The following is a 21403-nucleotide window of genomic DNA, read 5'->3' on the forward strand; positions in this document are numbered from 1 at the left end:
AAAAAAGTGAAAACACATTAAAGCTTAAAGAAAAAAACAAGTGTGAGAGTAACCTCTTCCCCCACCCCATCGCAGGAATGGAAAGCCTTGCACAAGCGGCATCCAGTGCTCTTTCCTGGCGGCGGGTTATGCAAGCAGCCCCCCTCGCAGCGCCTTCCCTTCTCCTCTGATGCCTTTCCAAGCCCTGAGCACGTGGGGCTGTCCCGCCCGGTGACCCCGCAAACAATGGCAGAGATGTGAGTTTATTAACGATAACCAGGCCTCGCAGAAGACAGCTGAAGAAAGCAAACAAACTGCTTTAAATGAACTACCTGAGGAAGTTTCTCCGACTGTTGAGCATACGAGAAATCACCGCACTACGAGCCTGTGACTGCCTGATTCTGTCAGCTACCCATCATGTTAAAGGTGATCTTCACCCAATCCTTTTCAAAATCCACCGTTTCCTACTTGAAAAAGTGTGGCAAGTGTAGTTTTCAAAAAAAAACCAGGCTCTTAGGACACTGAGTGGATCAAAAAATCACTTGTGTACCTTTTAATTCCCTGGACTTGGTAAAGCACCTCTCACAGATAAGAGCCATTTCCCCAAATATCGCAAAAGCCCTCATTAAAACCTTGCCAGCTTTCCGATGGCAATCTGGAAACCCAGCTGAATGCACCCCTTGTGCAACTGGCCTCCTTGCAGCTTCATTAATATGCTCACACGAGTGATCAGCAGAGCTCGCCCCTTCGCCACAGAGGACCGGCTCATTCACATCAGCGCTTGCTACGGCTGAACTGCATCTCAACAACCGAGGGGGACCCGAGGTGAGTTTTCAAAGCAGCTGTGGAAGGACATCAAAGGAACTGGAAGGAAGCAGGGAAAAGGCAACAACAAAGACGGCTCTGTCATTACGGGGCAAGCAGCTTCACATTCAGAGGGGAAGAAGAGTTTTTCCACATCGTGTCAGTAATTAGAGCAGGCGTTACTTTATCCGCTGCCCTCAGAACCTGGCAGGAGAGTAACTGAAAATATACGATGGTGGGCCTCCTAGAAGTTTTGTTGTTGTTTTTTAGTATAATGTTTGACTATACTGCAAATACGAGGGAATAATAAAAAAGCTGGAAATACCCAGAAGAGGGAAGCAGTGCTGCCACTAGGGAGCAGATGGAGCTCACGCTGCCTTCGCAGCAGCGACCGGGCAGCTCGGCAGCCGATGCTCTGTCCCGACAGGGCCTGTGTCCAAAATGCTGCCCTCAGAAAGGCCACCCTGAGCGCCGGGGAGGGCTTCCCCTTGCTGACTGCTGCAGTGTCTCTCACAATAATGACCTCTCTGATGTCCTTCACTTGAGCCAGGCTAAACCTACGAGAAGGGACTCACCCTTCTCGGTGCTGCCTGGAGCTGAGCAACTTTTATCCTATTTTGGGCTGGCCATTTGTCCACTTTGAACAAACGGGTCGGCACGTGGCATGGCTCAGAGTACCAGCGAGCCTGAGAACCACTCAGGTTGAAGGAGGTTTCAGGAGAGGACCTGGTCCACCCCCCTGCACAGAACAGGGTCAATGCTGACCTCAGGCCCAGCTGCTTTGTCCTCTCAGTTCAGCCACTTCTTAAAGTGAGTCCCTGAAACCTCCCCACAGTTTTTTCCCTGCCTTTTCCTGTGAGAACTTGTGGACCAGATCTCTTTTCCACTTGTCAGTAACCGAGCATGCAGAGGACAGGGAGGACACCATGCTCTCCTCAGCCCATTCCTACGTAGCAGCTGTGCAACACGCAGTGGTGTTCTCATCAAGATTATTAGAGATGGATTACTAGAGCCATTTGAAGCTCAAACTCAATGTTTGGAAGACCCCAGTCATGGAAACCTCAGAGGCAGCCCCAGTTCTCTCTACCTGTCTTTTCCTTTTGGCTCCTCAAGATGCAGCCAAAAGCATAGTAGAGCAGTCTGGAGCACCAAGGGGCACCAGAGGTGGTATTTTGGAAAAAAGGTGATGAGGTAGTGGCCACAGCCCACCAAAATGAGAGACACAGACAGCTTAGCCACACCTCAGCCCGAGATGTGTTTACCAATTGTCCTGAGAGCGACCTCCTAATTACAGCCCTGAGGGGATGTTACCAAGAGGTTTTGCAGCACCAGGACAGACCACAAAACGCTGCAGAGTGTCATAATCCCTATTTATAAATGGGGACCCTGAGGCACATCCAGCTATTGTCACTCGCCTGGTGTCACCCAGCGGACTCGGGGGAAGCAGAACTTCAGTTCCCAGCCAGGATTTTGTCCCCTTCCCTGTAACAACATCAGTGATTTAAGGAAAAAGCCTGCTAAGTTCACACTGCAATTCTGACCCTGCTCAGCAGATTCTCTTCTGGTTGACTCGGCCAATTCCTTATCTCTATGCTTTTCAGAGACAAGCAGAAAATTAAAGAGGCGTAAAAAGTCCAAACTGACTGACACGCATGTAAGTAAATAGCTGTTAGTGTTTTGGGCTGCTGTACAGTCTCCACACCACTCACACTTTCCCTTCCCTGTAGAAATAATGTTATCTGTAAAACATTCACAACGTCAGATAGCTTTGAAGAAAAGGCCATAGATCAAGAAAGCTGGCTGCTCATCTGACAGTTCTGCTGTAATAGCTTGGCAAAGTTATTGAAAAAAAAACATGTAATTGGGGACGAGGGGGGAGCAAAAAATATCCTCTTCCCTCCACTGTCTCTCCCTCCCACCCCTATGACCTACATTCCTACGAAATTCAATGGGAGTTAGGGTGGACTCCTGAATCGCTGTGGCATTGCTGAAAGCATAAGCCAGAACACACAAGCACAGCCTTCGTGCTGTGAGACATAACAGGGAATAAATAAAATGGTACAAAAACCAGACAACACAGTTTATGGAAAGCTCTCCAGAGAAGATCATCTGCCTGGCTTCTGCTGTTGCCCAGCATGTAAGCGCTGCTCTTTACAAAACTTTGAGCCTCTGGGTGCAAAGAGAAAAATGACAAAGAGGTAGAGTAAAAGTCTGTAGTAAAGGCAAAACACACCGGTGCTGTAAGAGGTGTGACAGCAGATCCTCGGAGCACCTATACACACCAGCAGCATTTAAGACTGCACGTTGCAACACCTCCTGTCCACTGAGGCACTCCTATAGCTGCATTAACTTTCCCTGTGGAGGCCGGGAGCAAATTGCAGCCATGTCCTGCTCTGCACACTGATGTTAATTTGTCTTCTAATACCAAGCCGTAGGCTCGCATGTACCACTTGTACAAATCCAACAAGGCAAGTGAATTAACAAAACGGTTCAACTACATGATCTGGTTGAGACGAGTACTTTAGACTGTACCTCACTGTGAACAAATGCAATTCACAAGATGACTGGCCTGCCGAAAATCACCATGATGGATACGAGGTGGAGCCGTCTGAAACAAAGCCTCTCTGTCCTCAGCTAGGCACTTACTTATGCAGCCTGTCTGCAGTGACACCAGATTAAGAAGTGGCCCAGAAATTGCCGTGTGGTCTCTAATTATGGGAGATCCCCCACCCCATCCCATACAACGCGTTAAGTTACACAGCCAGTTACCAAGAGAATGAGTTCGATTTATTCTCTGCCCTTTACGGGGTGGGGGGGGCTCTGATGTCTCACCTTATTACTGTCGGTGTGATTTCAGCACAGAAGAATACGCTGAGACTTCCAACAGCATGCGAAGAAAACATACCCACAATGGAAAACGCAGTGGAGAATTTGTCTTTGACGCTGTCACTCATACCTGTCGAGACAAGCATGTGCACGAAAAGTGAGAATGAGGCGAAATCGCCAAGAAAGAAAAGAAGAAAACAGGTCTATGTTACTCATTCTACCTAAACAAGAAAATTTGAGTCACTTTTGTAATACTAATTTAAAACCGGTATTTATAAAATTCTTTCCCAAGCACCCAAGACACAAACATACATGAAAAAAATAATAATGTCATGCCCCAAAATGGCAACGATCTCTGAATTATTTATGCCCAGCCACCACAAAAAGGTAAAATACAAGGAAAAAAAAAAAAAAAAAAAAACACCACATCCTTGGGCAGCCTTTTAGGCACCAGACACTTCCCTCCCACATTTGACAGACAAGCGGAGGCAGGCGGCGTTCATCGAGTTGCCAAATGTCTGGTACAGCTCGGTGGCTTGGGCACTGGCAAGGCTTACGGGACAAGGAGGGAGAAACAGAAGTGCTCCCATCTCCCTGGTAATTCCCTGCAAATGGTGGGTCTGCAGACTCAGCTGCAAGCTTGGCAGCCTTCACCCGACAGCTCTGTGTGAGCAACGGTGGTGCCAAGGAGGGCGAAGCACCCCGTCAGTCCCTGCCTCCAACAAAAGGCTGCTTGCTCAGTGGTTGCATGGCTGAATGGCAGCAAGGTTTCTGTGAGAGAAGAGCAGCTGTCATGCACCGGGAGAAAACCCAGCACGTCTAAACACAGGTAAAGAAAATAGTCTCCTGGCCGTGACAAGGAGATACCCCTCACTTGACTTCTGCTCACTGTCTTTTGCAGGCCGGGGAGGGAGATCCTATCCAAGCTCATGTGGTTCCTCCTGGCCAGCACAAAGACCACGTAGCTCTGCTTGCGGAGACCACTGTGCCCCAGGAGGGGAGCACATCGTGCTGTGGGCAAGCCCAGGGGAGAGGCCTGGAGCTCGACAGCCAGCGCCCACCACCTTTCCGTCGCAGACAGGGATGTGATCGCCTTGTGAACCAGGGGTCTGCGAGGCTCCCTGCTGCTTCTTGCAGCACTGACCCCACAGGGACTGGGGACTGCTGGGCAGAGCAGACCTCAGAAAAGCTGGGCAATGACGGTTCTGTTTGGTCAGATATAGAAGGGCAGCATTGTTCCCCTGCAGCCTGTCGCTGCATTGCTATGGCAGTACTTCAGGCTGGGATGTGGTGCCAGGGGAAATACTTTCTAAAGCGCCTAAGTCCCCATCTCACAAGTGACTTTGGTACCTCAGACTGTTATTGAAAACATCACACTGGCAATGTTGCATCTGAGATGTGGGATTTCTAAGGAAGCACTGCCCCACGTCTAATAACCCCCCCCGGGGGACCTCTGCACCCTCTCCTCACGTGCTGACACAACCAGGTTCACACTGTGTGGAGAGGATGCTACACCGAGAGACTGTGCATACACAAATACACCTCCCTACGAGCAGGGCCCCGAGGCTCAGCACAGAAGTGAGCTTTCCCCCTGCACCAGCAGCAGCTATGCTCTGGGGCCTTTGGCCATGGGTTCGGATCCACCCGCGTTTGCAAGCCATACCTGAGTCTGGAAGCTGACTGTATTTTCCAATCACTGTGTCCAAGACCATGGAAGTTAGAGTTAGACAAAAATAAGAGAGAAAGGGAGAGAAAACAAGAACACACTGTCGTTATTTACCCAAAGGAAAAAGGAAAAGGTAATCCCCACATGGCTCCCCCAGCCCCCACGCACTCCTCCTTTCCGTGGCACGACTGGCCCGATGCGACGACGTGCTGTTTGCAGCCAGAGGACTGAATGCTAATGAGACAGTGATAATAAACGCGAAGGCACGGCATTTTTAAGGGACCCAGAATTACTGCTGGGCTTAACACAAAGGCCTCTTTGTTGTTAATGAAGGGGGAGAAGAGAAACTGCCCTCGTCCCGCAGCCCCGAGGGGATGGCCAACAGAGGCTGTGGTCTGAGAGCAAAACGTCTCAGCTTCAGCATCGTGGTGGCGGTGGGAGACCTCCGCTGCTCCGTGCTGGAGCACTCCTCTCTCTCTCCCCCTCCTTCTCCAATTCTGATTTCATTAGCATAATTTGGGTGTAATTAGCAAAAGTGAAACACATGTGAGGCTGTAACAGACTTCACACTCAGCAGGGTCACTGCTTCTCTCCAAACATTGTCTAGCTCTTTTGGGGAAGAAAGGGGGTATGGTCTAGAGTAGGAGGAGACAAGCTGCTCTGAATTTAAAGGCTGCCTTTCCCTCCTCTTTTCACGCAGAAATGGGGAAAGGAGAGCAGGAACAGCCCACAGGAACAGGGCATTTGGAGATGTCCATGTGCCAAGGTAGCAGAAAACACCTAGGGCCCATGGCTGCTTTCTGATTTAGCACCTTTGTTCACAAAACCATCTACACCCATCATGGAAAATGTTGTAGTGATCCTTCCAGGGTGTTCCTCCTCACCATTTTGTTGCTGAAAAACTGAAAACAACTTTTAGTGGTTCTGGTATACTCAAAAAACCAAGATGAATTTATTATAGAGACCCTGATGGACACCACCACCAGAACCTGGAGTTTTGAAACAACATGCACACACAGCGTGCACCTGCATGTGAATTGTCACAGTCTTTCAAAGGGCTGGGCATGAGATGGGGACAGGGGGGCTTCTCTCCCCTTGGCTGGCACTGTTGGACATGGTAAACATGCTCAAAGGAAATGTGCCAAGCTGGGAGCAAACACATGCAACTTTGGAGCTTCTTCAGTGTCATGAAAGAGATTCCCTGTTCCCCCCTTCCACTTCCACAAATAGCATGTACACTAAAGGTTAACTTAGTAAACACGTTCAGGAAACATGGTCTGTAAATACAGGCAACATTTGCTGGCTCAGGGCTACCCCTCAGCATGCGGGAATGTAAAATTTTTTCCATCCTCAATGCAAAAGGCCTCTCTTATTACAGCTCTGAAATCATTTCTAAACTTAGAAATGGAAAACAGCAACAACCAGTGTTCTGGTGTTTGTCTCGTATCCAGTTTGTCCCGAAGCACATCTCAATCCCCTTCCCCTTCCTTGGGGTGAGGTTTCACAAGATGGGGATCCGCTGGCTGGCAGCTGCAAGCGTGGCACATCTCACCTTTCCTCTGCTTCCACGCCTCTCTGTCCCATCACCCCCCATTTGCTCCATCAACAGAAAGTTAACTCTTGGAAATACGATTTAAAAAAAATGGAAAGGGAATATTTCTATAACAGTTTTAATAGCAGAAGCAGCTCCAAGTGCCAGAGAAATGCCACAGCCCCTGAAGGGGGGTTGCTTTTGGCATGAACAACCTCTTTGAGAAGTTGTGTCACCTCATGAAATCGCACCTATACATGAACATGGACCTTACATACATGCCACAGTGAAAGCAGGGTCTCTCAGCTGCGCGTTTCCTTTCTACCTGCATATTTATTCTAAGTAGTGAGATGCTCAGAGCAAGCAGAGGACACACACCCATTGCTTTAACTTCTGCTTGTTTCAGAGGCTATTTGGGAAGCAGATTCAAGTGGGAAAGTTTTTCCTTCCCAATCCCTACTCAGCTCTTTCCCCAGAGGGTATATCACTGAAATAAGAGTATTTTGTTTTTTTTTACATGACAGAACTAGAAGCAGCACCAACACTCAGCAAACTTCACCACTGGGACTCATCCAGAAGATGATGATTCTTCTTAATGAATCTAAGGCAACAAGTGTTTGGGGAACCCTTCAAATGAATCCAGCTGCCTAAACTATGCAGGTGTACTTGTACTGCATGTCAAATCTGAGAAAGGAAAGGAATAATATTCCCTGGTCCCTTGTCTTCAGTCTTCTTTGTGACCCCTGGAATCAACTGAAGCTGCACAATATCTTCCATGAATTTCCATGAACGTTTTCCGTGAATTCTCCAAACGTGTAAAAATCAATTCTCCCCTCCCATAAGAAAAAAAAAAAGGGGGTGGCAACAAATTTTCATCCAAAACTTGATTCTCTTTTGATAGTGAATCATTAACTCTGAGAGAGCATAAACCACTGTACCTTTCCCCTGCAAGGAAGTATTTAAAATGATTTCTGTAGGGTCACCTAACGATGTTCTACTATAACTGATATAAGGAGCCCAAAATACACCGTTACTGGCATTTCTGCTATCACCTTCCACAGGACTGCGTGGTGCGCAAGCCAGTCTTGTTCCCAAGCAGCTACTCTACCATAGACTTTTGTGATCATTTTACCCCTACACATCAAACTCGTGTGGCCCTGAAGAGTTCCCATCTCCAACTTACAGTTGAGAAGGCCCAGCTGCAGAAGCGATGCCAAAGCTGTAAGGATCATGAAGAGCAGGAGCCCTCCTCTCCTCCCCAGAAACCCAACCACGGGGCACATAGCCAGGCAGGATGCCAAGGCAATCCCAGCCATGGTATAGTAGTCCGCATAGAAGTTGTGGGTGATCGTCATCTTCGCCTCGTGCCCCATCATGCTTTTTGCGAAACAGTGGTGTATGCCGTAGCCAGTCAGCCTAGGGAAAGAGGAAAGGGCAAGAGGAAACTGCTGAAAAGGTAGCCACATACTGCAACGCAGTTCAGTGTAGAAACATGTTAATGTGGGAAGCATTTCTGCTGTAGGAATGCAACGCCTGGTGCAAAAAGACACTCAACTCAAATTAGACTTCCAGGTGCTACTGTAAAAAAAAAAAAAAAGCAATGAAGAAAAGAAAACAACAACAAAAAACTATTCAACCAGAGATTTGCAGACTTCATTTGCACAGCTTTTGCTCAGGATATGAGCAGCTTTATAAGGACTCTCAGTGTGAGAGTGGTTTTCCCAATGTATTTTGGAACTCCTCTTTCTCAATGAGGGCATCGTGCTGCTCCCAGTAAGTACATCCACTGACGGCAACAACTGACTTGTGTGCTCGGACAGCAACACACAGCACAATACAAATACCTCTTCCTGGAAGACCCTCCTGACCATGGCATTTGGTCATACTGAGAATTGAATCTCACTGCCCAGATTAGCCTGTTACAACTGAAAACCCCTTAGAAATGTGTGTTGGAAGCCACACATCATGCTGCAATGCTTAGTACTACTATGAATAAAGAAACCCTAATTCAATCTACATATTTATACCTCACTTCAGAGCAACGTCTCCCCTTCTTTTAAAAGTTTCTTCATGATGCCTCGCATTTACACCATACAAACCTGCTACAAGGTCACGTCAATCTAACTGTACCTCACAAAGCTGCAGTCCCCAGAAATGCATGGCAGGTGCATTACATCAATACATCTCCTGAACATCAGGAATTTGAAGCACTTGACAGTTTAAGCTGGACATTAACGTAAGCACAGAAACAGTTGGGGAATACACAGTCACTGAGTGTATGTATGGCAGCACAGTGCCTGGGGAATTTCTCTGACAACCTTGTGAATCAATGCCACAGTTCCAGAATACCCTCCCCAATATCAAACATTTCCACTGACAAAAAATAGAAAATAAATAAATAAATAAAATAATAAAAAAAGCAATAGCACGAGTACTTGCTGTTACACAAAAACGTCATTTGCTTTGGATACCTGGATTATAACTGACTCCTCCTCCAAGTGAGAGGAGGACTGAATGACCAGAGTGCATCTTCTCTTTTGTACATGAAAATAGCCTTGCTGAAGTTATTCAGGCCATGACCAACAAGCCCAATTAATGTATCATCTGTGCTTGCTCCCCTGCCTGCTTGCCCTTGAACCAGTCAATTATCTTGTTTTTCCTAGCAGGTCAGAACATTTGCTTTTAAAACTAAATACATTTATCTCCCTCGATGTCTCATCACTCCCTGTGAAAGGTTCCTTCTCCAAGCTCCACACTGCAAAAATTCAGCACAGTCCCACGCTAGAGGAACAACAAAATTCAATAGTTTTTTTTTTCTTTTCTTTTCTTTTTTTTTTTTTCACCCCATAAAGACAAACGCGAAAGCTATTTTCTTCAACACGTATCTGCTTCACACTGGATGGCAAACAGCCTCCACATGCTATTGCCAGAAGTCACTCTGCGGGCTGCCTAGTGCTGGGTTAGGGAATTTCCAAATAGGCGTTATTAGAAAGGGTGAGGGAGAAGGGGAGAGTTCCCCCGTATTTCACAAATAGAGTTAATGCTGGCTATTAAAACTGCCAGCTCAGCCTAAGACAAAACCATGGTTTCAGAACAAAGCCGTACACTGCCAGGTGTGAAAGAGGTGTGCCAGCAGCAGAAGTTTGCAAGCGTAAGCACGTAGCAGCACGTGGCCATGTGAGATCTGCCAGAGCACTGGTGATAGCACTGCACTTGCAGCCCGATGCTTGGAAGGACACACGGTGCTGCTGCCTGAAACGGCCAACCATTTCCTCCACGTTCACCGTACGAAATAGCTCCCTGCAACAGCTGGTGCTTTTCCAGGGTCATTTATCAGACACCCTGGAAAATTTGTAGTTTTAAGGGTCTTATATTGGGAAAAAGAGCTGGCCCCCATCACTTCCCATTGTTGCTCTCAGTTCAGAACCCCCCAGATACTTACGAGTTCACACACAGTACCACAATGTTTTTCCACAGGTTCCTGGTCCCCACCACCTTGACAATGCAGACTTTCTTCGGTCTCCTGGCAATCTCCTTTTCCAGCTCTGAAACAAAATAAACCAAAATTAGTCTTTCGGAGGGGACAAAGAGAAGGAGTAGCTTAGCCTGTGAAATGCAGATAGTCTCAGGGATGTTCTGGAGAGCAGGATGTTTTTGATTACACTAACACAAGCTATTAAAGAAGCTAAACAACCCGCCTAAAGTCCACTCCAGGTTTCCCTCTTCTTCCAAGCTTCCCGCAGCAACCACCTCCTCAGAGCTGAGGAGCTGCCCAGGAGTTCCCTCAGATATCACACCTTTCTCCAAGCTAAAACATTTATGTACGGAAGAGGCAGTGGGGAATTTGGTCCCAGCAAGCGTGATGCAAATGTCCCAAAGAGCTTCAGGGCTTCTGCTGACTTCCAAACCCCCACAGGCAGCACCCTGCTGCTGCAGGACCACTCTCAAGGAGGGTCCCTGAGGACTGTTACGAGACGCGTCACATTTCTGCAACACGCGTCTGAAAAGCCATTGGAAAGGACTGGAAGTCAAACCCGGTGTGTATGGAGATCATCTGAGGTGGTTTTTGTTTTGTTTTGTTTTGTTTTGCTTGTTTGATTGATTGTTTTTTCCTGAAACCTGGGTTTAAACACGGAGGCGGCTAGAGCCTGCTTCCCAAGCGTGGAAGAGGCTGAGCATGAAGGCACGCTGGCTGAACCACTGCTCCCAAGCTGCAGGATCGGTGGGACAGCCGTAGGGGCACGATAGCCAGCTGCAAGAGAAAGAAGCTGGAGCTATAAAGCAGCATCACAAAACCGATGCCTTCCAGGAGCACAAACTAGGGCTGTCTTTTAGGGCAAAGATTTCTACTGCTGCTTTCTGGACTGTTCCGAGGTGGCAGCAGGGCTCTGTTTTGCACCCTGCATCCGTTCCTTCTGTGTGCAGGCAATTAGCCCGGCGTCCTCAGTTGCCTGCCCTGGCCTCTGCTTTACTCCACTGATCAGTGATCCCTTTAACAGATGCAAGACAGGGGAAAAAAACAACAAATAAAAGCAAGCCACTGGGGAAAAAATAGATAAATCAGCCCTAATTTACAAACAAAACAAAAACCGTATTTGCTGTTATTGGAAAGCAGTATCATAAAAATAATAAACCAAAGAAATACTATTTAGATACAAATACTCGTCCTATTCACTGCTCACAGGTCACTCGCCTGTCTGGAGTAACTACAGAGAACGCTTTTGAGAAAAGGAATGAAGGGTATTTTACATTAATGATTGTACTTAAGCAGCATATTACCCGACTAGTCTCCTTGCTACCTAGTAATATCCATTCTCCCCAGCATCTGTGCAGCGTGAGGCCCACACAATCATAAAAGCAGAGCTGCAGCAGAAGAGGAAATTGGTCAAATTAATGTTTGCACTACAGGAGCACTCAGCAGGCTCAGCAACGGATCATGGCTATATTAAAGAAAAAAAAAAGGCAATAAAAATGATGGTACCTAATCTCAAAGAGCAAGGTCAAAATGATTTTTGTAGCAAGATTTTGGAAAGGATTAAGTAGGAACAAACTAATTCAGAAAAACAGCAGCAGACAGATAAAACAGAGTTGTAAAGTCTATAATTGAGCCCAAGCCAAGCCTTCTGCAGTGAAAAAGTCACACAAAGCAGTAGGAAAAGCACGAGGTTTTGAAAAGCTTTCCAGAGGATGACTGCTTATTAATTCAGCTCAAGGGAAGCAACGAAAATCACTGCCCAAACAACCCACATTTTACAGACTTCACATGGACATAAGGTTTCACTCTCAAACTGTTTAAATATGACCAGGTCTGGACTTTCATAGTAAAGCACCTCATCAGAAGGCTGTAGCTGATGCCATGTTCTTAGAACTTCCTAATTCTGGGCGTTTGTATTTCTCAGAGTAATTTTTATTTATTTATTTAGGAGAGGAAGTAGTGGATTTTATTGTCAATGTGCTTTTTTGAGCCACAACTTAGTTAAACGAAATTAAGAGAAGCAACACTTTACTTAGCTACACTTCTTTTAGGAACCAAATACTACTTTACCCTCCAGGCCTGGTTTGTTCACACGTTAGCAGTTGCTACAATCCCTATATTCTGTATTTACCATCACGTATCCTTCTCACGTGCACTCAGGCCCCCTTTAAACTTTTATTATAGATCAGTCCTTCCAATCTAATTCTTGTTACTGCTTTTCCCTGCTGTTCTACCCTCACACAACAGATAGCCCGTGCATCACAAGAACCAGCAAACACATCCTCCGATTCAGCGGGATCCTACAGGAGGGAACTGTACCCCTTCTCCACCCCTCCTCAGGCAGCAGTAGACCCTTGCCTCTGCTCTGGCAGGGGTTATACTCTACGAGTACGTAGTATTACGATATAAAGCGGCCCAAAAGAGATTCCAGATGTAGTTGCATTACAAGGATTTTATATGTGTGTGTATATATATATTATATGTGTAATATATATAATGCTTGTATATTATACAGCTTCCAACTTTACACCAAAGAATGGAAATAGCACCTGCCTTTACTGAGAGCCTTCTGGCTCTACCAGTTATCTTTTCCCCCCTCTTTTTAATTTGTTAAAAACTCCAAATCTAGGCATAAGTCGCTTGCTTCAGATGAAGCACTCCCTAAGTCTCCAGTTTCATAAATCTCCCTGATGACCTTCTCCATCCTTTATTTCTGTATACACACAAGTCAGATGCTCTGAAAACAAACAAACCCACACCAAAATCAATCACCTACAGTCAATCATTTACAGTAATCAAAATATTCGGATTGCAACAAATAAGGTATGTGACTTGGGAAAAAAAAAACACAACACCTCATCAGCTACAGCCCTGGCTCTTATTTCAGCTGCTTGCTGTCTTTGGGGTACCTCGCTTCTTGTGGAAGGACCTGCACTGCCTGACTGCAAGGGGCTGTCAGGAGAGCAGCAGCCAAGCCTCAGCAGTTCCTCAGCTGTCTGAATGCCACGGGTCAATGTTAAGATCTTAAAAGTCAAGCCGATGCCCATCAGAAAATCACGTGGTAGCAAACTCTGTCAGTTACTGGAATAACACCAGGAAAATTTCCCCTCCCCAAACCCATCTGAATTTGTGCTGAAGTCACCAGTTCAGAGGGAATTTGCATTAAACATTTTGGTTCTGACTGATTTACCAGAAGGGTGAGTGTGGAAAATAAAAAAAGCATTTTTACTCATGTTCTCAGAGGCCCATTACGAGTTTTCCCATACTCCAGAGCCCACACACACGCTAGGCTTCCTATTCAGGGACTCAGTAGGAGAACTGTCAGCAAGCTAACTCTTCATGTCTCAGTGGAAATTAAAGCTATTCTCTGGGACATTGTGAATGTCTCACAGGGAGGGAAACCCCATCAGCTTCCAGCTCCCAACGCTGCTGGATTCTCGTGGGATCCTCTGCATTTCAGAACCACGGCTTTCAAAATCGTAAATACCTCTGAAGTCTTCAGATGAAGCCACCCATGCCTGCAGCACTTGGCAGAATAGACAAAGCTCAAATCAGGCCTCCGAAGAATGAAGTCCAAAGTGACAAGTGTCCCGTGGTGATGGACTTCTGCTGGATTTTTCTGGCTGCTGAGCATTACTGCCAGTAGCTCTTTGTACATGAAGAGAGGCACTGTCAATCCCCAGAGCACAACAGCTCTGCAGCAGGAGATGGACAGGGCTGAAACGCAGAGCTGAAGCAACCTGCTCACAGCCACGCTGAGCTACAGATACACAGCTCTATTGATAACTTCCAGGATTTCTGTCTCCATGAATTCCCTTTGTGCTCACTTGTATCGATAGCTAATAGCCTTGTGTATATATATATAAATATATATATTATTTTTGAAAAGCTTAATGTTGAAGGAATATTGAAGGCTATCAGCTCACATACAGAAATTGCTGGTAGCTAAAGAGCTGACTGATGGACACATGGCAGTAAGAGGTAAAAGAATGGGAATCACAGCAGGATGGCAGGAGGTTCTGGTAGGGTGACTTGTCTTGTTCTCAAAAAATAAATAAATCTGGTTTAATAACCTCACTAGGGAGTTTGGCACAAAGCTTAGGAATGGGTCAGTGAAGCTTGCTAGTGACACTGAGGCACTACCAGCAGGACAGCATGGAAATGGGACAACAGAGAGAAATGGATGAGCCTGAGATCATATGTGGCAAAAGCAAGTTGAAAATGCAAAACACAGCTCAGCAAATCAGGAAAAATGCTTCTGCTGGAAAAAAAAAAAAAAAAAAAAAAAAAAGAGATCTTTTAACAAAAACTGGGGTGCAGCTGGCCGTATGCTACTTGATCAATAACAACTACAAGGCACCAGTCTGTAGTGTTCATGAAGTATTTTCAATTCAGACAATGAAATAGAAGGGATTTTTTACAATTCTGCTCATCACGATTTGAGAAACTAAAGGTATCAAACTAGAGGAGATGGAGGAGAACTTCAGCACAGTGAAGGAACAGGGCTGCTGCCTGCTAATGCACTATGGGAAAAGAAAATAAAGACAAAGACAGCTGCAGAACAGGAGCAAGTGGGAAGGGAAAAAAGACAGAGAACCTGGACAGCTACAGTATGTTTGAACTGAATGCTAAAATGTACCCTAGTGCAAGAGTGATTTGGATTAGGGAATGGCTTTCCAACAAAAACATGGGACAAGAACGCTAACAGCACGTAAGATGAAGGTCAGTTCATCAGAACAACCATGCAACTCAGCGACTGCACTCTCAAAGGACTGGTTGCAATAACTTGTTTCAGTCCTGTATTTCTAATTACATTCTAAAACAGATGGGAAAAAATACAGTCATAAGGTTGCCATTGCAATCTTCAGTTGCTCACATACGTTATGATACACCATGTCATTAAGTGATCATGTAGGCTTTCCCTCCCAGAACGCTTGCTGCAGTCAGCAAATGGGCAGCTATTAATGATGTCTCTACCTTTCTCATTCAACATGTGCCCTTCTGCCTTATTACCCAAACCTCACAGTGAATGCAAAAAATCAAAGGTTTCCTCAGAGGCATTCCTACAGTGCTGTCAGAGTATTCACGTACTTCATAAATACCACTGAAATCATCTCCACTGCTGTCTGCTAAGATTATTCCTACTTTGCAAGGCAGGGAGATAAAGTAGAGAGGAATTGAGTCCAGAATGAGAAAAACCATGCAATGATTTTAGGAGCTTGAGGAATGTGAGCTCTGGGTTGCCCAGAATCCTCTGCACGTAACACTCACTGTAGGTGTTGACATAAAAGCTCCACTTTTCTGCAAAGCAAACCCCAGAATTACATGCTAGAGACAGACACTGAAAAAGCCATGATTGGTGACAACATTGGAAGAGCCTGATTACAGGGAATTTTCCACCATTGTACAAAAACATCGCTGGTGGACACAGGGTACAGCTCTTCTGAACGTATTCAGCTTCATTCCCCAAGACTGTCCTCTTTCCTTCTGCAACCCCTTGCCTCATTCACTACACACCTTCCAAATTCTGCAACAAATGAGGAACAGTCAACAGCTTCATTTCCACAGCATCGTCCATCCTATGCACTGATTCGTCCATCCTATGCCCTGTGGAAAAAGTAGGTTGTAATCATGCTATTAAAGGCTCTACAATCACGCCTTCACAGCAGGAGGCTAAGCAAGGGTTCCCCAGGCAACCTGACTTTGCATCTCTGAGAGCATTACTTGTCAACATTTATATTTCTCTAACATTACCAACATTCAAAAAAAAAAAAAAACCAACAACAACAAAACACCAAAGAGTACCTCAAATGTCTTTGTGTGGTACTGTATCTGGGCCATCACGTTTCAGATACCTACACACACATTACTGCTATCTACTGATACCTAGCTGAAGCCAGAGAGGAAATCTCAGCAGAGAGCAAGCAAGCTGGGCAGCACAGAGAGTCAAGGCACACGTTTTAGAAGTGGAGTTCACAGGAGAAGGATGCCAAGACTGAATCCTTGGGCTTGACAGCTTCTGAAGAAAGAAGGAAGGAAATGGTCACAGCGCCTTTGGTTTCCATGCTCTACCTCTCCCTTTCCTTTCTGTACAGTCATTAATCACCCTGGTTTGTTGCCTCTGCCCAAACTGTTCTTATGCTTTGTCCCCACAACTCTCTTCACTCTCCTTATTTTGCCTCCTCTCCATCACCAGTCCCTCTTCTTGCTCTCCTCTTCCACTTGATTCCCAAGGTCTCCTCTCCTCGCCCCTCTCTGTGCATGTGGGCTGTGAAAGTGTCAGAAGCACCAGGGTTTTTCCTCCAGCCCTCCATGCCCAGCTCCTGCTCAGTCAGTCAAGCTTAAATAAAAGCTGACCACCACTGCTACTTTTTTTTTATTTTTTTATTTTTAATTTTAGAGCATATTTGGCTTTTCCCAGTGGCACCAAAATGCACATCCTTGGCACAGTGCTGCCTTCTTCCCCTGTCCCCTCCAAACCCTGCAGCTCTCAGAGGTGACTGCTGTCCTCGCCAGGGATACAACCAGTGCATGCATGAGCTCCTCTTCCATTTCCGTACATCTAGCCAGCAGAAGAGGACTTACCCTGGCCAGTCTTATTCTTGTTGCTCACTATTAATTGACCAAGAAATGGGATCCTACAAAGGAGCACATCCAGCAGGTTTGCACAAGTAGCATTGCGTGGTGCTACTTGTGTTATGGGCCAGGGAACTTGCTTTCTTTCTCTAGCTAGTACACCTGGCTCTTCACCCATCCCAATCTCTGTTCTGAAACAGCAGCATAGCTGTAGCTGTGATGATCTAAGGGCATGATCAAAGGTTTGTAGGGAGAGTTAATCTCTCCCATTACGGAAAGAGGCTGACTCAGACATAAAGCCTTTTCACCCTTTCTTCTGTTATTTACTTAATGAAAAAAAAACAGCATGCAAGTGTGTAGACCCAAGCCTCATGATTAGGAAAATTAAAAATATGCAGCAAAACAAAATAGAAAACTAGCTTATGTACAAAGTAAAAGTGATGGCAGCATGGTGCTCATAAGTAAGAAAAGTGAACAACCACATTTTAAAAATTCAAATAAATTCCCCTGAAAACCACAGCTTTCCTAGCTGCAACCAAGACTTATGCACACATACGATATTTGTCACCACTGTACTCCTTTTGTCTCTCCACAAAGGGTTCTGCACTTTAAAATATTTGCATACATTTGGATGCTTGATCTTTGCTGGCCACTTTTGTAATTAGGTCAGTATTCTCTGTGCTGTGAAAATATTTTGGTGCCTCCTTCCACTGACTGGCTCTGCCTTAGAAAGCAATGTCTATATCCTCTGTGTCCACAGGAGTATCCGTGTTTGTTTTCACCCAGAGCTGAGCCAAAAGGTGGTTTTGTTATTCCATCCAGTCAAGCAGTTGCTTTTGTGCTAAGGAACATCTGTACCATCACTGACCAAAGGTGAAGACAGGGAAAACTGCATCAGGGTGGGCTTCCATGGAAGCATCAAGCCTGACACCCAGATAACTGCAGCTACAGCTCCCCAAGCTGTGCATTCCCAAAGGTACCCAAACGCAGTGATGGGCTAGATATGGGTGCAGCAGACACCAGCTTGCAGCAGGTGACCTGTCCCAGCCAACAAAACAACCCTGGAAAAGGTGAAGAAAACAAACAAACAAACAAACAAACAAAAAAACACATGCACCCCACCAAAATAACAAAAAACTAGCTAATGTATGACACCTTTCAAAAGGTGTCAGGACAGCTGGTGCTTGGGGATTTCCAATTCCCCTAAATACTCTAAAGAGTAAACTCTCTCTATGCTTCCTTAGCATTTACTTCACACAGCTACAAACGACTGTCCCATAGCTACACTGGAACATGCGTTTGTTCCTTGCTTCACAGGAGAACAGGGAAGAGATGGGGAGGTTTTAGAAGAACCTGGTAGTGAAAAAGCTCTACTAAATTAATATTATCAAAACATTTAATTTGCTCATGACTGAAGCTGACTTTTTTGGATAATGGGAATTGAATGTGTTTGACATAATTTGTCAACAAAACTTACCAAGCCTGTTTTATAAGTGACATTTCAATATGCAGTTGGATAACAATATTTATTTTGTTGTAAAAATGAATTTAAACTTCTGTCGCTAAAGGAGGGCAAAGCGTTGAGCCAGCTAGTAAAGTTTTGAGACCTAAGAGTGTTTATAGATGCTTTAAAGAGGTCAAATTAGTACACCTACTTTTCCTAAGTGTTAAAGAAGAAAGTGCAACTGCATAAAACCAAAAATCTCCTCACGATGGCAAACTGCTCCTACCAAAAATCAAAAGATCTACCAATTGCCCCAAATGCGTGCATATATCTCCTGTAACAGATCATTATCTGTTACTTAGCATACACTAATTTGACTGATATACGTGCATAGAATTACGCAGAGGTTTCCAGTTGGAAGGGACTGTATGGGAGCAGCTCACCATTTAGACACATCGAGTAACTCAGCCACACAAGGCTGTTATGACTAATATTAGATGGCAACACAGTGGGCCTTAACTAAAGCGAAACAGTTTCCAGCCTTTTGAGATGGAAAGCAGAGAATAAAGTAAAGCACAAAACGAAAAAAAAACAACCCTTCACTCAGACAGGAAAGCTCCACAATGGATTCAAGCGGAAATAGGGGATATCTGCATCAGGCTGAATGGCATCCTTTCTCACACACGAGTACCAGCTTTTTGCCCATTCCCCGCTACAGCAATTATGTATATGCAATTATGATACACAAAAGCAGAAATATGCTTTCTTCTGCTTACAGACCCACCGAGACACATATGGCCTTTGGTTTGATCGTATTTTTCATTCAGGATTTCTGCTTTTTTCCTATCCTCACTCAAACGATCAATGCTCCCATGGACCCAGAAGAAGAATGCCCTTCCAGTTAAGCTAATTTCATCCACTTGATACTGCTTCGTTTTTCTCTCCCTACAAAAATAAAGCATTGCTCCAGAGCTGGCTTAGAAAAGCCTTACCATGTGGGGCTGCAGAGAGAGTTTTAAAAAGACAAAGCCAAGAAGGAAAACAAAACAAAACAAAACAACCCTACCTCACACTATAAAACAAATCCAGCATCAGCAAGGAGGCAGAACTGAGCACACTCTGTACTAAATGTAGAAAGTTTGCGAAAGGTAATGTACTGACAACTGCTACGTCTAAATATATTCGCAGACAGATAGTCCATAGCACCAAGATGTGTAATAACACTGTTTTCCACATGAAAAGGAGTCCCTTCTTAAACAGGAGTGTGCCCCTACCATGAAACTGCTGGAAAAAGTAATCAGTCACAAGTAATAGTCATAAAACCATTTTGACACTTAGCATTCCTCCGTGGAATCATAAATTATAAATGGCTTAAATAAATCCCTCTAGCACCAAGTTGCATCTTGACGATTTCCCTTAAAGGAAACTCAGGTAATTATATTTTTCCCTTAAAAATACATCTTATTTTGTCTGCAAATTCAATAAACTGACTAGCTAAGAAAGGCCAAATTTAGAGTTGGTTGGATAGCTTGAGCTGTCTCCAAGTCTAATTGTGAGACATTTCATTGCCTCAGAAACAAGTTTTTTTTCCCAAGATTGTTCATTGACTCTGGGAAAGATTTGCAAAAAGGACACAGTGATGGAGATCACTGCATTAATGGCTGCTCCAGACCCTTGAGCTTTTCAGAGCTTTCCCAGAAAAATGTCATTTGCATTGCAAAGCCATGCTGTATTAGATGCAGATCCAGGAAACCCCTGACATACAATTCACCTGCAAACATGATAATTAACACAAGACTGCCAACTGCACCAGAAATACCGTACCATTGGCCTTGGTATGAATACCAAGATGAAACACAGTCCCAAATTGGACTTTCCCCTAATCCCATCAGTTTTTAAGCATATTATTGATAAAGGCTGCTTCATTCACGATGCACTGATTTTAAGTGATGTTTTTCCGTTCTGGATACAGTCTGTCCCAGGACTGATCAATACCTTTAGCAAAGACGGACCTGAGCTACTCCAGAGACCCTTAACAAATAACAGCCAAGTGCAGAGAGAGCACAGGTGGGGGGGTGATGTACCCCTCCAGCCCCCAGAGTCATGGTAGGTAGGGTATGAAAAACTGCAAAAAACACCCTAAAACATTGCCACTGCTTTCTGACTAGTAGGTAGCCTGATACAGACTGCAGAGGACACTGTAAAATGGGTATCTGTGGGCACTGTCAAGCCTGTGAGGAGGAGGGGAGCTCTGAACCAAAAACTGCCCTCTGCTGCTGTCACCAGCAGGAACCCGAGCCCCCAGGACAGCATTGTTCAGAAGCTACAGGAGCAGAAGGCAAAATGCCTCCTGCAGTGAGGTTTTAAAGAGAAACTGGGATGTGATTTAGGTCTGCCACAGGAGTGGTGTTTTAGAAATTGTGGCTTGAGTGCCGCCACTTCTCCCAACCAACAAAACAAGTGCTGCGTGATGGGCATGATGACAACCAGAAGCCCAACCAGAAGCTTCCTTAAAACAGTTTCCAGAGGTGTGCTGAGCTAACAGCGCACTCTGCGGCCATGGCAAAATTATTCAAGAGATGTCCCTAAAAGCATATGGCACTGCCGGGTGAGACTGTAATTACTAAGACTGTTCAACAGGCTGAGCAATGTTAAACATGGTGCTGGAGTTTGGAGCAGTTTTTCGAGAAAAAAAAATGAATGAACATATGAATAGGATGGTTTTGCAGGCGGTAAATAGATTATTTAATTCTGGACAGCAATGCCATGCGCAGCCTTTAGAGAAGGGCAAGCGATTTCATCCGAGCAGCCAGACTCACGTTTGCCTGTCCTACTCACCGGGCACCACTCCTTTGATGTCACTTTCCGTGCTCATCCTGTTCTTGCGAGTGAGCTGAAAGATAAGTTCCTTGGATGCCTCAAACTGCTGCGTAGCCATCAGCCACCGGAGGGACTCTGGGAAAATACTTCAGAGATGGAAAACACGTTAGGGTCACTTTCTTTTTAGAAAGCATCTCCCAGTTTGCTGAATTAACAAGGATGACATTTTTCCTCAGTGCAAGTGATATTGCTTTATTTCACCACCTGAAATTTGACAAATTT

At 45.2% G+C, this 21403-nt stretch overlaps 1 protein-coding gene across 2 annotated transcripts in view; it reads right to left on the reverse strand.

The window, feature by feature from the left end:
• Positions 1–21403, reverse strand: part of SLC22A23 (solute carrier family 22 member 23) — a 99085-nt gene that overhangs the window by 4913 nt on the left and 72769 nt on the right. Inside the window, exons 5-10 of one of the 2 annotated variants that reach the window (XM_035316545.1) lie at positions 21140–21267; positions 15799–15888; positions 10249–10351; positions 7990–8222; positions 5273–5305; positions 3616–3739 (exon numbers count right to left, since the gene is read on the reverse strand). In XM_035316545.1, the coding sequence (XP_035172436.1) occupies positions 3616–3739; positions 5273–5305; positions 7990–8222; positions 10249–10351; positions 15799–15888; positions 21140–21267 (711 nt within the window). The remainder of the gene's footprint in view (positions 1–3615; positions 3740–5272; positions 5306–7989; positions 8223–10248; positions 10352–15798; positions 15889–21139; positions 21268–21403) is intronic. The other variant, XM_035316546.1, reaches the window with a different exon arrangement.

Source organism: Oxyura jamaicensis, chromosome 2, assembly GCF_011077185.1.
Source record: "Oxyura jamaicensis isolate SHBP4307 breed ruddy duck chromosome 2, BPBGC_Ojam_1.0, whole genome shotgun sequence".
Lineage (NCBI taxonomy): Eukaryota > Metazoa > Chordata > Aves > Anseriformes > Anatidae > Oxyura > Oxyura jamaicensis.